An 18,485-nucleotide genomic window follows, 5' to 3' on the forward strand; every position below is an offset into this window, starting at 1 on the left:
ATAAGCAAACACAATGTAATTATGAATTGTACTATCCCTAATGCTCGAACAGGGCACCAAGTAGCAAATGGAAAAAATATTATTTCCCAAAGAAATTATTAAAGTTAACTGTCTTGGCTCACCTATGAACAAATATCAATAGTGATGAATTAGGAAAACTCACTCTCATTTCATTGTTCATCTGCATCCCATTAAAATACAAGCAACTAAAATAAACTAAGTCTCAATCAGCTTCTGCAATAAATACTCTATTAGTAGGAAGGCAATGAAACTACTACCTAAAGATGGGTTACTAAATTCCCTTTGGATTTTGTTTTATTATATCCCTATTAAATAAAGTGAATTTTTTGGAAACCTCTTACAGATCTGTAGAAATCTACTATACTGAAATTAAGATTGTTCACAGCAACTCTTCCAAAGACAGAATGGGGGTTGGGGAAGGGGGATTCATTTGAAATTCTTTTGGAACTTAAATCTCCTAAATACCCTAAGTAGGATATTGAATTATTGAATAACTTACCTCTTTTAAAAGAGAGCATGCTAGCACTAAAATGTCTTTGAGAGAAGTGTCACGAAATGAGGTAGCTATTTTTCTGTGTTTTGCTGAAGGTCTAGAATAATCAACCTAAAAGATCAAGATGATTAATCAGACTTACCAAACAGCAAAGCAAAACTTTACAAGAAAAGGAATGGAAATAATGATTAAAGAAGCATACAGAGTTAAAAGAGCTTTTAAGAACCTACTGAGATAAGTGCCTTGCCTAACGTTACTCAAAAAGTTCATGGCAGACCCACAGTTAGAACCCAAGTTTCTGGACTGTTTCAATTCCGTGCTCTTACTACAAACCCTACCAATCCCCAAATTAAAAACCAGAACTGACCATACTTTCAGAGGCAATATGAACACAGATTATTAAAAAATAGGTAGTGGGGCATCTGGGGGGCTCAGTCAGTTGAATGTCCAACTTCAGCTCAGGTCATGATCTCGTAGTTCATGGGTTCGAGCCCCTTGTCTGGGTCTGTGCTGACAGCTCAGAGTTTGGAGTCTGCTTCGGATTCTGTGTCTCCCTCTCTCTCTGCCCCTTCCCCACTCACGCTCGGTCTTGTCTCTCTCTCAAAAATAAAACATAAAAATTTTTTTAAATAACAGATACTATGACTATCAACTCCTGAACCATGTACCATTTCACAAGAGGCGAGTAACAACTTCCCTATCCTCAGATTTCCATATGTAAATGACAAATCTCTAAAATAATCTTCAAATTCTAACTTTCTGTGATTCAGTTAACAATCATAGAAAATTCTTCATACAAAAATAGTATTCCTCTTATACACTAGAAATGTCATTGGTTCATATATCCTTGGTGTTTTATAAAGAAACCAAGGCAGGGGTGCCTGGGTGGCTCAGTTAAGCATCTGACTTCCACTCTGGTCATGATCTCATGGTTTGTGAGTTAGACCCCACATCGGGCTCTGTGCTGACAACTCAGAGCCTGGAGCCTGCTTCCGATTCTGTATCTCCCTCTCTCTCTGCCCCTGCCCCACTCATACTCTGTCTCTCCTTAAAAAATAAATAAACATTAAAAAAATGTTAATAAAAATAAATATATGGTCAAAACTATACTATTTAATGCCATTAAATCTTCCATTTATCAAGAGCAAACAGCAAACAAAGTTGAAGTCTGATACCCACGTGATCATTAACACCATGGGCTACAGTCACTATAGCATTCCTTTTGCTATGTGATTGAAGAAAATAAACCATTTTCTTTTACTAATGCTTATAGATTTAAAAAAAAAGCAGTGATCTCAAAACTGATTATCTGATACTTGCTAAGCTCCATCATACAATTTAGGCTATACTTAAATGCCACATTTACTTACAGAAACATGAAACATAACAGAAGTACAAAATGATTCCAAAAATAGCTACTGGAATCTGTAATCAATATGCAAGATTCAAATTAGCATTTCCAGCATTATTCCCCTCTTTTCAATCAAATTTCAATCAGTTGTCTCTCCTAAAATATTTCCCTCAATATAAAAAACCCTTTCGTTAATACAAATTAATAGTAGCATACAGTATTGTAATTTGTGAAGTCCTCTTCACATATTATTTCACTTAATTCTCAAAGTAACCTGTGAAATATGTATTATCCTCTGTTTACACATGAAAATTAAAGTTTATAGGCACATTGTCTTAGACCAACCTCTCATTACCACCGTATCTGTAACAGGAACAGAACGACCTTGGGTTTATAGAGCACTTGTATTTACCAGGCCGTAGAGCGAGAAGTTTATCTAATCTTAACAAGATCCATGGAAGGTGTCATTCTCACTTCCAGATAGTGATATATATGTAAGCTCAAAGATGTTCAGAATTTGTCCAAAGTAGTAAGCAACAGAGCTAAAACACAAATCCAGTCTTATTTCAATTATCTTCAAGGCCTATAAGCTTATTTTATTTGGGTTAATCATGTAGATATCATTTTTTTGAGAAGAGGCATTGTACTCTATTTTCTACCATCTATGCCTCTACAATGTAGGCAAAGGATATTTTACTTCTGTTGAATAACCTCCAGGAACAGTAGGAACAGTAGACTGGCTTCTAAAAACACAAGACAGTATATAATCCTCTTTTAGGAAACCTCAAGTTTAGATGTTTTTCTTTTAAAATTCCATCTTGTTATTAACACTATGAATTTACCTGGCTCACATTTAACAATGATAACATTGACTTAATTCATGCATCACAGATCTCCCTGCTGCCTAATTCAGAAGTACTGTACCTACCAAATGCTCGCTGAAATGATAAATGCCATAAATTAGGCTAGTAAAATGTTGTCCACAAAAGCCATATAACTTTCCACAATACAAAGCCCAAATCACACTTCAGACCTTGAAGCTTTTTCAAAAGGCACTTGGTTCTATACAAGATAAGCTTGGAACATCTTGTGCCAGAAAGTAAGAAAATATTCAAAAATGGTGAGTAAATGTCATTAGACATAGAAGCTAGCTTGAAAGGGTTCCTCCTGGCCAAATCTGGCAAAATTTGAGCATCAAACTATAATGTTAGTAACAAATTATAACCTATTACATAAAATAGGAAACCAAGAATCCATACTGATATAAATAAGTGAATAAATTAAAAGTCTGGTGAGGGAATGGTATTTTCAGAGTCTTAAAATACTTATTATTTACAAAGAACAAAAACTAAACCTACAATTGGAAAAGCCTAGTAGAAACCATCTTCATCAAGTAACCAAAGTAAACATCATTAGTAATGTAACAAATCAAATCATGTGCTTCCTGACTGGAGGCAATGAGAAGATCACACACTATCATTTCTGTGATATTCCTGACCAATGCGCATAATCTGAATCTAATAATAAAGAAACATCAGGCAATCCCAAATTGAGGGACATTTCACAAAACAACTGGTCTGTAATTTTCACAAGTGTCAACGTCATGAAAGTGAGGGAAAAGTGAGGAATTTTTCCAGACTGATGAGGAACATGTCAAACAAATAAGGCGCACGATCCCAAACTGGTTCCTTTCTTGGACAAATGGTGAAACTCAAATAGAACACGAGGATGATAGTAATATGCCAGTGTTAGCTTTCTGATTTTCATGGTCTTATTATAATTACATAGGAGAATGTCCCTTGTATTTAGGAAATACACTCAAATATCACGGATCACGTTGGAAACTTAGTATCAAATGGCTGAGAAAAATTTTCTATGTATTATACTCACAATTCTTCCGTAAGTTTGAGGTAATTAAAAAAAAAACAAAAAAAACTTGGTTGCTCTTTGAATCACACTTTTATTAGAATTCTGTATCACCCAGACTTGTCTCAGTAATCATCTAAACACCGTAAACCCTTACTACGAGAGCAGTCTGTAGCCCTATCATGCTATGAAGTAGGAAATGAAAAAAAAAATTCTGGTTTTAAGATTAGCAAAAAGCTGATGGTTGTGTAAGCTACATGATGCGTACATGGGGTTGCTGTACTATTCTCTACATTCTTATGAGATAAAATATTCATACTAAATTATTTTAAATGTATTTTTAAAAAAGAAAGCTACAGTTCTTTAGACCTATTTATAGAGCCTAATAGGATTAGCCAAAGTCCTTGTCATAACATCCCTGTTAACCACAATAACTCGTTCCAGGTACTATTGTTATCTGCCCTGAGATACATACATAGCTACTGGCATACCACCCGTTAAGGCCAGAAATCTTTACATACACTAGGGCAGAGGAGTCAAGGAGTAAGTTCTGTGATAAACAAAGAGAGCACTTTAAATTTAAGATATCCATCCAGTAAGCTAGAAACACTTTCTAATTCTGGACTGAAGTTGCAAATAGTATTTTTGGGGTGATTTTTTTTTTTTTATGCACAGGAACTATACGAACACTCCAAAGAGCGTGGCAAGTGGTCCTGGTGATGTAAGCTTTTCCTATTTATACACATACACACACTCACACACACATGCCTATACACAAACACAGACTGTTCAACATGACAACAGTTTTAAAATATAAATACTACCTTCATTCCCCCTTATTTTGACCATTATCCCACAAAGAACCCAACTTCTGCTTTTGTTCTGTTTAGAACTAAGTACAAAGTGAACAGAAACAGGTGACGATGTACTCAGTGCTGAGCTCATAAAGGCACCGTTGGGGGGAGGCATAGCTCCACAAAACTCTCCTGGTACAGGGTGAAAATCCATGCTAGCGGGTGGCAAAGTGCCAAGAGGCCTATTCTTTGAGGAGTCCTGCTGGTACTCATTGTCCAGAATCAATTCACCAAACCTATCTTTATTTGTAAGCAAATAAGGGCCTGTTCTCTTTATACAATTTATTTCTATGGTTAGTATATTTATCTACAGAGGCTCCAAGGACAATTCCCAACTGCCATGGAGCAAAGACGTGTCTAATTCCCTTTCTCTTGCAGTACTTTACACTATGGCTGTACTTTCAATAACAATAAAATGTTCCACTACCCAATTATCCCACCAATAAAATAAATAAAAGAAAGACCATTATTCAGAGTTTTATGCCACACAAACATTTTATATGAAAGCACCAGCATTACTTAGCAAATTTCATGTCACTATTGATGGAAGGCTTACCAGGTTCATTTCCTGAGTCAGCTCTGAAAGGATAATTACTCCTATTATGCAGTGCTCCACAGTACCCTATGGAGAAAAATAACCAAGTGTACCCTAAGTAACTGTAAACAAATAATTAAACACTGAAATATCACATTTTCTTAATAATATATCTATTGAAATATTAGAAAAATTGCTATGAGGTTCACAAAAATAATTTCAGGTTCATTTTTTCAAGGATAAATTTAGGTATACAGAGTTGATTAAGGAAGAATGTTCACCCACCTTAGAACTGTACAATACTCAACAAAATGTTTTCAGCACCTAGGACTTATACTAAACTAAACCTTAAAATACAAGACTTTAGCTTAATACTTTCCATAAGACTGTGAATGAGCATGAACAAAAAATGTTTTTTAGTTCTATAAATTTGCTTAAAGGCTACTGAGATAGCTGCACTCAATATATAATTAATAAATAGCTTAGGAATTAATTTAAATCCCTCAATCTAATATCAGATAAGATCACTTAGGCCCTTTTCATATTATTTAACAGTGCATGTGTATGCATTTATTATGATATCTATAATGAAGGCATCTAAAGTGCCCAATGCACTGGGGTAAATACATGGACTATCAATATGGAATACAGTTTCATAGCCTCTATAAAGGTTTTAATTTAATCAGCTTCCGTTTTAAGCTCAAAAACTTCCTTCAAATCAAAATTCAGATTCTACATGCACCATTACTAACAAATCACCTTATTGTAAAATCACACGAGAAGCATAAACGTAAAAAGTGTCACATATAATTATAGGGTAATCATAAAAAAGCCTTACCACAGATGACAAATTTTTTCAAGTCTTAGTTTTATAGTTGGCCATTCCTTCTATTTATTATCTAAGGATAAAAAAAACAAAAGAAACATCCCATAATTGTTGCATTTTTAATTCTTTACGGTCCTTCACGACAATCTGCACCCTTTGAACTGAATCACAGATTTCCTGTCAGTGAATCATCATCTTCTGTGTACACCAGGTCAACGCTCCTCAAAGTGCTGCTCCCTGACCACCAGCTGGTTGTCTGCAAATTCCATTCTAATCCGAGAATGGCTAGGTACTGGTTCATGACCAGATAAAAGAGTTTGCACAAGAATATAAAACAGCTAAGTACCTAATAAGTACACTGCTTAGTTTAGTTGGCATATTTTTCATAGCAAGTCTTTCTCAGTGAAGGAGGTATCATGTTGATTTACATTCTGCTCCTTATCTTGTGAATCAGCAGTGTGAACAGACTGCCACAGAGGACAGTAGGCTCTCCTGGGTATGTATATAGAAAGGAAGGCCATAATGTTTGCAATGTGGCAGCAATAAGGCCGCAATAACAGAAAGAAGATGTACAAACTTGAGGCCATTAAGATTTAGCAAATTTAAAATATTTTTAGTACAAAATTCACAGAAGCTGTTAATACCCAAAGGAACCATGTGGTACTATATTTGAGTAATTAAACATTAAAGTCAATTGCCTTTCTCATGACTCAAGGTTAGGTTAAGTCCTACCCAGAAAGCAAGTGCTTTTTTTTTTTTTGTGATACTTTAATAAACTTGAAAGACAAAACATTTTGTTTCTTCTGGTTTTCCAAAATTGACAAAAGCACACTAAAGCTCAACTTAAGTTCAAGTTACCAGCCACTGGAAAGAGGGTTCGAGAAATGTTAGCCAACAAGAATGACTTCATTCTATTCAGTTTTCAGCCTTAATTTTTACATATAAAAAAAAAAACAATAACTCAGAAGTCTTTTCTTCTCTGTGTCAATGATTCTTGATAGCTGTGTGTGATCTTAGTAAACAGAGAGAGCTGCTATTTTGTTAGTCAAAATTACGAGCACAACTCAACACTGAGAAACTCATTTGTCCCTGAATAAACTCTCTCTCTGCCCCAGGGCTGCTCTCCGCAGGGCTAAAAGTACATTTATTTCTCTGAAGGTTTAGATGATCAAATATTTGCTAACCAGGGTTTTTAAACAATACGAATAAAAGAGAAGCAGCAGAATCTAGTGTTTCATATTCTGAGGTTTCTAGAATTGCACTATATGGTAGAGTTACAGCTTACGCAGGGATATACTGCGTAAGAAGTAAAATCTCAGAAAGCCCAAATTGCCCCTAATTGCCAATAAACCAATACTGAACCATCTCTCAATCCAAACCGCCAGTTTTTCCTCAAGAACTGTAACAGATCACTGCTTCTGCAGCAGAGCAGCAGCTAAAGTACATTTCTCGCAATTAGGGATACCGTTTGGATGAAAAAATACGTATCTTTAAATATCTGAATCATCCTGAGCAAGGCAGGACGGTCATCCTAAGAGGTATGTGGAGACTGGAAAGAGCAGATTTATATTTCCCCTATCACACCTCAGGACATGTGATACTCTGTGGAAAGGCAAGTGGAATCACCAGCACAATTTAGATTAGTGTCCTCTGGCTTATTTTTATTTTTATTTTTTGCAGTCCAAGTATCTGAATTCGCGTAAGTTAAATGTGCCTATAACTTGAATCATTTAAGCTAAAAATATTCTTGAGAAACTAATATAGCCAATGTGGTATGATGTAAACGTTAAATATATCTCTTAAGTCAGAAAACTTGTTAAAGCGCTAGCTCTATGCTTTACTAGGTCACTGTGCAACCTTATGCAATTTACTTAACTTTCCTAAGCTTCAGTTTTCTCACTGCAAATGAAACCCACTTCACAGAGATGTAATGAGCATTACATCATGTAATACATAAAAAATATTATGTTTCATGTATATGTAGCACACAGACTAGCATGTTAGAAATGACAGAACATGTCTTTTTGAAATTTTCTAACTTTTGTGTATTTTCTAATTTTCTGATGGTTTCTAATATAATTTGCATTCTTCTGGTTTGGAAATTTTATAATGGCATGATCCTCATTTACTGGCAATAAAAAAATAAAGGGCCCAGAGGATAAGCAATAAATCATAATTAATATGGTACTGGTAGCCACAGAACAAACCATACAGCTTTAAGAAAAGAAGTTTTCTAAACCAAAAAAGCAACTTGCAATGTTCTAATAATATAATTAGGCCTTCTTACCTGAAGGAACTTCTTCACATCAGCAATAATTTCTCTGAAGACAAACTGGTCTTTCTGAACCTCAAACCATCCCAATTTGGTGATTTTAGCAATGACTTGAATTAGAGCTTGGATAACAAAGGGCACCAGCTTGGGTTGTGATGCCACATAATTAAGAATGTAGTTTCCTGTAAGAAAATATTCTGTGATCGTTTGGACTTCTCAGTAACAATAATATGACTCATGTGAAGAAAACAGTGGTTTTTTTTTTTTAAATATTTTTTTTCAAACGTTTATTTATTTTTGGACAGATGAGAGAGACAGAGCAGAACGGGGGAGGGGCCAGAGAGGAGAGGGAGATTCCCCGGATCGGAAAACAGGCTCCAGGCTCCGCGCCATCAGCCCAGAGCCTGACGCGGGGCTCAAACTCACGGACCGCGAGATCGTGACCTGGCTGAAGTCGGACGCTTAACCGACTGCGCCACCCAGGCGCCCCAAAACAGCTGGTTTTTGACAAAAAGCCAATCCCTTTCTCCAAGATACATTCTTATTTATACACTTATTTCTGCTATAATGCTGACAGTGAAAAAAGGATTTTTGCTCCAATTCGGTTTATGTATTAGGGGATAATTTGAGTATAATGAGAATGTCACTTTTGTTTTTACATGCTTTCAGGTAGAAAAAACTGCCAGGTGAATATGAAAATGGCAACCAGGCCTAATGAAGCAAACCACATGAACTGCACACTTCAAACATCTAGTAGCTAGGTCAGCTCACCTCATGTGTTATCAGCCTCATGCATCCTTCTCTGCTTTGATACTTTTCCATCTTATTTCAGATCACCTTCCTTCCCTACTTCATTATTGCTCACAACCCTTCTGAAGACCATATCCACAAACAAGATTCAGGTCTTCAAGATAAAATGCTTGTTTATTATACTATTTAAGTATTTCTCAACCATTTAACATGTATAAAACTCTACTACCCTTTTATTAGATTTCTTTTCTTTTAACGTGTCACTGACAAAGTGCTTGAGTTTTATTTCCATATCCCACTTCTCTCATGAGCTCTGTGGCTTTATTGCATGATGATGGCATAGAATGCATGGCTAAGATGATGGCTAAGAATGCATATGTCTTGCTATAGAAAAACTGTATGCTATCCTGTTTATGTGGCATAAAAAATACGAATAGTATGGTATGATAAAATAAGTATGTAAGTTAAGGGAAGTATGAATAGAATAGTGAATTAATGCTTGGAACAAAGTTAATATATCAAAATCACTAGAAGTGGGTAGCAAAGTCAGCTCTGAGCTTCCTAGTGGATTGAGCAGTTGGGCTTAGGTAACAAATATACTAAAAGTCTAACAGAAAAACACAAGAAAAAAATGTTTTAAAAACAAAAGATTCCATTTCTACTTTGGCCTCAAAGGCCAGCAGGCCACTGGAGAAAAGAGTGATGAAAAGGTAAATACCCCAATATTTAACTAAAAATAGCTTTAATGGAAACAACTTCAAAATCTAAGAACACCTTCAATAGTTATTCTTGACAGCTGTAGTAAGATTCTTGACACTAAAAAAAAATTCTCATGACTACCATATTTCAACCTTAATTTTTATTAACATCAAGATTATATAATTATACAAATAAAAAAATTAGACATTTTTTTAAAAGCACAGATTTTCCTAGAATTTTCAGATCCTAGAATTTTCTTTGTTTTTTACTTTGTTATGTTTTGTTTTGTTTTTTTGGAGAGGGCATATGTGTGTGTGAGCTAGGGACAGAGGGGAAGAGAGAATCATTTTTTTTTTTTTTTTTTAGTGCTTATTTATTGAGAAAGAGAGAGAGAGAGAAAGAGAGAGAGAGAGAGTGAGTGTGTAAGCAGGAGAGGGGCAGAGAGAGAGGGAGACACAGAATCCGAAGCAGGCTCCAAGTTGTCAGCACAGAGCCTGATGCGAGGCTCAAACTCACGACCCACGAGATCATGACCTGAGCCGAAGACAGACACTTAACTGAGCCACCTGAGTGCCTCCAGATTTTCCCAGAATTAAGATAAATCGGGAAAAGGTTTTTCCTACGGATTCAAGTAATATAGATATCCTAAGCTTCATTACTTGAAATATTTATTTCAATAATGAAGCTTAAGAAGATGATGCTGCTTCCAGAATATTAAAAACTAATCTGGTTTATTCAGTTCCAATTATTTTTATTATCTTGAAAATGTTTAACCTGGAGGGGATGTAAGGAATCCATATGTGGCTAATGGCAACCACTAGAAAGATAATCTCAAAATAATAGAACAACCAAATAGGAGACAAACCACCTTCCACATTTTAGCTATGCACCAATAAACACACCTTCCCAGAACTCCCAAGTAAAGGCACTGGCTAACATGTTTATTATCTAAGACAGAAAAAAATGTAATAGACCACATTTTTGTTATTTTAGCTGAATGCTTTACAAATATCCGCATGTTATGCTTTTTACATAACCTTTAACAGTGCTCCAGTTTCGTAAGTGTCGACGGTAACAACCAAGTAAAACAACACCAATCTCATCATCACCAGCCCCAGATTAACAGGGAAAAGCCATACCAAGAAGAACATGAAATCTTCAAGAAGATACCCAGGAGAATGAAATAAAACAGCTAAAAAAACCTCCCAGACAAAAGTTAATAGAGAGTTGGAAAGCTCTCTACTGGAGGCTCTTTGAGTGTCAAATACTGTGTAACGGCACCATTTAGCAATTTTGATGCATGTCAGAGGGCTTCCCGGCAAACTCCTTATGTGGCTCTCATAGCAATGTGAAAATACTGCTATTATGCTATTATTACTATTATCTTGTTTCTTAGGTAAAAGATATGAAGGTCAGAGAGGTGAAATAACTTGTCACAGTGGCCAAACTGGGACTAAGTCAGGCTGTTTGGGTTTAAGTTTTTGTGTGTTTATTGCTTCCAAATACTGACCAAACCATATATATTACTAGTAATGAGTAACTCAAAACTGTAAGTCCAAACTTGCCAACAGTCTTTGGAGTTTACTATCATTAGACTGATGTTTTTGGTATTACACATTATGGGAATTTAATATGAAATACTACTTTTTGACTGCCTAACTGAACTCGAGTAAAAAAGAAAATGCCACAAAGTCTATCAAAAAGCATATAAAAAGAATCTAAAGGAAAAGGGGAAAGATTTGATCTCTCCTTTGGTCCCTAAGGCTAGCATCGTATTTTAGAAAAAAGTAAAAAGAGAGGGTAAATACCTCAATATTTAACCAAAAAATTCTTGATGAAAATAACTCCAAATTCTAAGACACAAAAATCTATAAGCTGTGCCTAGAGAGTCAGCTAAGGAAATATTTGGAGAGAGAGACTACATGACACAAAAAGAAACTACCATAAGATCAAGATAAAACTTATGAGGTGAAGATGTGGAAAAACTGGAGCCTTCACACACCACTGATGAGAATGCAAAATGGTACGGGCACTTTGGAACACAGTTTAACAATTTCTTTAAAAGTGAAGCATGGGGCGCCTGGGTGGCTCAGTTGGTTAAGCACGTGACTCCTGACTTCGGCTCAGGTCATGATCTCAACAGTTTGTGGTTTCAAGTCCTATGTTGGGCTCTGTGCTGACAACGCAGAACCTGCTTGAGATTCTCTCTCTCTCTCTCTCTCTCTCTGCCTCTCCCCCACTGGCACATGTGCACGCACCCTCCTCTCTCTAAAAATAAATAAGCTTCAAAAAAAAAGGGTAAGCATAAACTGGGGGTCATGGTTGGCTCAGTAGGTTGAGCATCCGACTTTGGCTCAGGTGATGATCTCACAGTTCGTGAGTCTGAGCCCCCATCCGGCCCACTGGTATCCATGCAGAGCCGGCTCCGGATCCTCTGTCCCCCTCTCTCTCTGCTTTTCTCCTGCTCACACTCTCTCTCTCAAAAATAAATGAACATTAAAAAAAAAGAAAAGAAAAGTTAAGCATAAACTATGATGCCTGGTAGCTCAGTCAGTTGAGGGTCTGACTCCTGATTTCGGCTCAGGTCATGATCTCGCAGTCATGGGATTGAGCCCCGCATTAGGCTCCACACTGAGCATGGAGTCTGCTTGAGATTCTCTCTCTCTCCCTCTGCTCCTCTCCCCTACTTGCATGTGTACTCTCTGTCTCTCTCTCTCCAAAAATAAAATAATTTTTTTAATTAAAAAACAAAAGTTAAGCATAAACTTACTTATGACCCAGCAATTCCATTCCTAAGTATCTACTCAAAAGAAAGGAAAACATATGTCCACACAAAGATTTGTATGTCAATGTTTACAACAGCATTATTCATTGTAGCCAAAAAGCAGAAACAACCCCAATGTCCATCAAGTAGTGAATGGGCAACAAAAGTTCAAATATTCATGCAATGGAATACTACCCTACAATAAAAAGGAAAAAAAATATTGATATATGCTACAACATGGGTAAATCTCAAAAACATTTTGCTAAGTGAAAGAAGTCAGATGCATATGGTATGATTTTATTTACATGAAATGTCCACAAAAGATGAATCTATAGAGGCAGAAATCATCTTAGTGGTTGGGGGTATAAGAGCAAGACTAAACGAGCATGAGGGATGTCTTGGGGACGACAGAAATGTTCCAATACTGAGCTGTGATGATGTTCACACAACACTATAAATTTACTAAAAATCATTCATTATACACTTAGAACAAGTGAACTTTATGATATATAAATTACAACTCAATAAAGCTGTTTGAAAGGAAGGAAGGAAAGAAGGAAGAAGAGAGGACTATTTCATATAGGTAATTAAACTTAAGCTACACTTTAATTTGAACAGAAGATGAAAAGGACCACTTCCAGACTAGAGAAACAACATAAGAAAGGCACAAAAGCAAAGATCACATGGCACAAGGTGAAGACCTTCTGGCACAACTATCAGGCTAGTACCAATGAAGACACATGGCTACGAGAATCGTCCATTAATTAAAAGCTCATAAAGGGACTTCAGTACTAAGCTGTGGAAATGGTATTTAACTGATAGTTAAAAATAGTGTGATGAATACAGAGAACTGGCAACAGAGTTAATGTTGGAAAGTAATGAGATATATAGTCTAGGACCATATCATAAAAAACAGCATTTTTGAGATGATGTAAAGGCAATGTCACTGTTGAGGCAATTCTTCACATTTTCTGCTTTAACTGCACGCCAATTATTCTACTGACACATGTCAGACACGTCATGTCAAACATTCTAATCAACGTGCAGAAATAAGAGCAGTAAGTCAAACCAATGGAACTCATAAAGGGAACACATCATTTGTTGTTTGTGCTGTAAGTTTCTACTTTTCTCTTTTTTCCAAATTTCTTTTAATGAGTATTCCTCTTTTTAGTTATTTATTTTAAATACTTATAAAAAATATAAGTCAAATAGACAATCTGGCAATAGGCCTGTAGCTTTTAAATAAATTGAATCAGTGAATTATTCTGCATCAGGCCCTAATGGGTTCACTGGTGGATTCTACCAAACATTTAAGAAAGAAATTGTATCAATTATCTTCAATCTCTTCTAGAAGACAGAAGCAAGAGAATTCCTCCTAACTCATTCTATGAGGCCAGCACAACCCTAATAACAAAACCAGACAAAGATGTTATAAATTAGAGACCAATATCTCTCATCAACATAAAGAAAAATCCTCAACAAAATTATTAGCAAATCGAATCTAACAATGCATAAAAAGAATTATGAACCACAACCAAGTGGGATTTCTCCCAGGTTATGCAAGTCTGGTTCAACATTTGAAAAATCAATTAACATAATCAAGAGAGTAAAGAAGAAAAATCACATGATCATATTATTAGATGTACAAAAAGCATTTAACAAAACCCAACAGCCATTTATAACAAAAACTCTCAGCATACTAGGAACTGAGGGGAACTTTCTCAACTTGAAAAAGAACATACAAAAAAAACCTGAAGCTGACAGATAAATCAAAGAAGAATAAATGGAGAGAGATTCCACGTTCATGGGTAAGAAGGCTCAATATTGTCAAACTCTGAGTTCTTCCCAAACTGATCTGTAGATTGAATGCAATCCAAATCAAAATCCCAACAAATTATTTTGTGGGTATTTATAAAACTGATTTTAAAGTTTACACAGAGAGGCAAACAACCTAGAATAGCCACCACGATACTGAGGAAGAACAAAGTTGGCGGTCTGACACTACCCAACTTCAAGATTTATTATAAAACTACAGCAATCAAGACAGCGTGGTACTGGTGAAAGAAAAGCTCAAGAGAACAGAATAGAGAGCCCAGAAAGAGACACACGTGAATACAGTCAATAAATCTTTGACAAAGGAACAGAGGCAAAAAAGAATGGAGTGAAAACAGCCTTTTCAACAAATGGTGCCAAAACAACTGGACATCCACATGCAAAAACATGAATCTAGACACATACTTTACACTCTTCACAAAAATCAACTCGAATGGATCACAGCCCTAAATGTAAAGTGTAAAACTATAAAAAAAAACTCTTTGAGGACAACATAGGAAAAAAACCTACATCATCTTGGGTTTGCAACGACTTTTTACACCTAACAACAAAGGCATAGTTTGTGATAAGCTGGACGCAGTTAAAATTTAAAACTTCTGCTCTGCGAGAGACAACGTGAAGAGAGTGAGAAGGCAAGCCACAGACTGGAAGAAAATCTTTGCAAGAGACTTAACTGATAAAGGACTGCTATCTAAATTTACAGAAACTCTTCAAACTCAACAATAAGAAAACAACCTGATTTCAAAATGAGCAGAAGACTTAGACACCTCATCAAAAAAACAGACAGATGGTAAATAAACCTATGAAAAGATGTTCAATCATATGTCATCAGGGGACTGCAAATTAAAACACACCTACTAGAACAGCCCAAATCTCAAACACTTAAAACATCAAATGTTGGCGGGAAAGTGGAGCAACAGGAACTCTCATTCACTGCAGGTGAGAATGCAAAATGGTACAGCCACTTTGGAAGACAGTATGACGATTCTTTACAAAATTAAACATACTGTTACCATACAATCTAGCGATCACTCTCCTTAGCATTTACCCAAATGAGCTGAAAACCTATGTCCACACAAAAACCTGCTTTAAGCTTTGTTCTTAATTGCCAAAACTTGGAAGCAATCAAGATGTTCATCAGCAGGTGAATGAATAAATTGTAGTACATCCAGACAATGGCATATCATTTAGTGCTAACAAGAAATGAGCTACCAAGACATGAAAAGACATGGGAGAATGTTAAGTGCATATTACTAAGTAAAAGAAGCCAATCTGAAAAGGCTACATTGTATGATTCCAACTACGTGACATTCTGGAAAAGGCAAAACTATGAAAACAGTAAAAAGATCAGTGGTGATCAGGAGTTAGAAGAGGGGAGGAACACGGAGGATTTTTGGGGGGCAGTGAAACTATTCTGTAGAATGGGGGGATATGTCATTATACATTTATGCAAACCCACAGAATGCACAACACCAGGAGTGAATCCTAACATAAACTATGGTCTTTGGGTAATGATCATGTGTCAGTGCAGTTTCATCAATAACTAATGCACCTCTGGTGCAGGATGCTAAGACTGGAAGAGGCTATACATGTGTGCGGAACAGAGGACAGGAGAACTCTAATTTTTGCTCAGTTTTGTTGTAAACCTAAAACTGTTCTAAAAAAAATAAAATTTATATAAAATGTGTGGGTGTGTGTATACAATAAGTCAGATAGAGGTGCCTGGGGGTCTCAGTTGGTTAAGCATCCAGCTCTTGATCTTGGCTCAGGTCATGATCTCACAGTCTGTGGGGTGGAGCCCCATGTAGGGCTCTGCACTACAGTACAGTGTGGAGCCCGCTTGGCATTCTCTCTCTCTCCCGCTCTCTCTGCCCCTACCCCCTCACGCACACACATGCACACACACGTGTGAAAAAATGAGGATAACCATAGTGCCCATTCCATAAGATTGGTGGATAAAATGAGATAGTACAAATCTTATCAAAGAGTACACACAATAAAACGCTTGTTATGATTTATTATTAAACTAAGCAAATGCTTTTTTGATTACACATTGTTTTATAATACATCACTGTGCACCACTAGATGGATAAAGGAGACTTGACAACTCATCTTTAAAATAACAGAATTTTAAATAACTTGCATGCCTATTAACAGTTTAACATATTGAAAAGGAAAACATTATTTTAACGTGTAATTTTATATAACGTAACATTGTGTGTCAACTGTACATTAAAAGAATAAAGTACAATTTCATAAAAAGTATAATAAACCACTTACTGATATCTACCCTCTGTTCAACTGGCAAAGGACTGACTCGGCTAACAAGTTTTGAAAGACATGTTGCTGCAAGGAGCTGAGCATAGGATGTCTGTAAGGAATAATAAATTGTATTTATTATTACCACAAATGAAATCATCAAAACACTATGATAGAACTTTTCCTAAGCAATAAGGGAAATTCTTCTGGCTTTCCAAACTGGCAAGATTTACAATGAATAAAATATATATGTAAATACACATATATGTGTACAATCTCTCGTAAGAGTTCAGTAGTTGAGGAAGGTATAGGTCTCTTTTCCAAACAGCAGCAAATAATCAACAGTAAAAAATTATTTTGATCAAGTTCAAATAAAATACTCCTACCATGTCTACACAGTACTGTACGTTCTGGCCTCTGATTAGCTCTTCAAATTCACCTGGTTCCACTCTTCACCATCCTCTAACCACAAAAGCCTTTCAGATCCTTTCAGTGTCTTTCCCACCCTGACCTCCCCACCCCATCAGATCCATGTCTTACTGTATTGTACTCTTTGGCCACCAATTATCTTAACAGTGTCCTCAATCCTTCAAAATTTGGTTCAGTTATTCACTATACCTCCAGCAGTTTCTTGTTTCTTTTTTTTCTCTTTACCAGAGGTCAGCAAACTAAGGCCCGTGGATCAAATGCCATCTGTTTTTGCAAGGTCTGTGGGTTATGCATGGTTTTTACTATTTTAAACAGTTGGGGAAGAAATAAAAATAATAATAATATTTTGTGACATGTGAAAAATATATGAAGCCCAGATTTCAGTGTCCATAAATAAAGTTTATTAGAACACAGCCACGCTCACCCATTTGTATACTACCTATAGCTGCTTTCATGCTATAACGGCATAGTGGAATAGCTGAGACAGACTGTATGTGGCACTCATTGCCACCTACTGCTGCTCAATGCATTATAAATTGCACTAATATAGTTATAATTCCATAGCGGCTAGAGTGTCATAGGTATCCCCATGACATGTACCTTTGATTATTACGAGTACATAACCATCATGTCAAAACAAGAAAAGATAAAAGCAGATTTCAAATGTCTAACTTCTAAGGCACAGTAGAGTTTGGATAATTTTGTTACTGAATTAGATAGCAGAGCAATGTGCTCTTCATGGCACTATAGCTGTCCTAGAAGACTATGTATTGACAGTATCAGACTAAGTATTCATGCCAGTATTCCTAACTCACAGGAAATCAAAAGTCCAAAAAAAGAAAATTAAAAAGCGTATCTCCTCACGGTGGAATTTCCTCACAAAAAGAAAATGGGGCTGAGACCAAAGTTTTGAAGTGACTCATTTGTTAGCCAAGCAAGAAAAGTCATTTACCAATGGAGAATTAATTAAATCACCATTATTTTATTGTAGCAGCTGAAGTTATATCTGCAGAGAAAATAAACCTCAGACTACTAGCCTTTCAATGAGAACAATGCTCAAGCAATCGAAGACGTGAGAGCAACATGGAAAGTCCATTTTAAAGAAAGCAAATGATTTGGAAGTTCTCTTTAGTTCCTGACGAGCTGACAGACCTTACTAATTCTGCTCATACTGCTACCAATACTATCCACTTATTCCAGAAGTCAATGCTAAGTTTGAAATGACTAAAGACCTCCATGAAGAGTCTGTGTGGAACTACAGGCCAGAAATATTTTCAAAGAAACTGAGAAAACACTAATTGTGTGTAACCTGAAGTGGTATCTGCTAAGATGTGTCAGGAGTGGTGGTAAAAATACATGGAGCAGAAAAGGGCTTAGTTGTACAAACTTAAAAAGCTTTCAAAAATGTTAAGTCTAAAACCTATGGTTCTTCATTGTATTATTCTTCAGTAGATACTTTGTAGTAAATTATTTGAGTCTATCCTGTGTTAATGAATAGGTGGTGTAAACAGTAGGCTTCAATTCACTTTGGTG

At 36.1% G+C, this 18,485-nt stretch overlaps 1 protein-coding gene across 1 annotated transcript in view; it reads right to left on the reverse strand.

Moving 5' to 3' along the window:
* The window catches only part of RANBP17 (RAN binding protein 17), a 339,468-nt gene that overhangs the window by 310,111 nt on the left and 10,872 nt on the right, over nt 1-18,485 (reverse strand). The window contains 4 exon segments of the mRNA XM_030327670.1: nt 521-625; nt 5,142-5,207; nt 8,234-8,400; nt 16,545-16,635. Coding sequence (XP_030183530.1) covers nt 521-625; nt 5,142-5,207; nt 8,234-8,400; nt 16,545-16,635 — 429 coding nt within the window.

This window comes from Lynx canadensis, chromosome A1 (genome assembly GCF_007474595.2).
Source record: "Lynx canadensis isolate LIC74 chromosome A1, mLynCan4.pri.v2, whole genome shotgun sequence".
NCBI lineage: Eukaryota > Metazoa > Chordata > Mammalia > Carnivora > Felidae > Lynx > Lynx canadensis.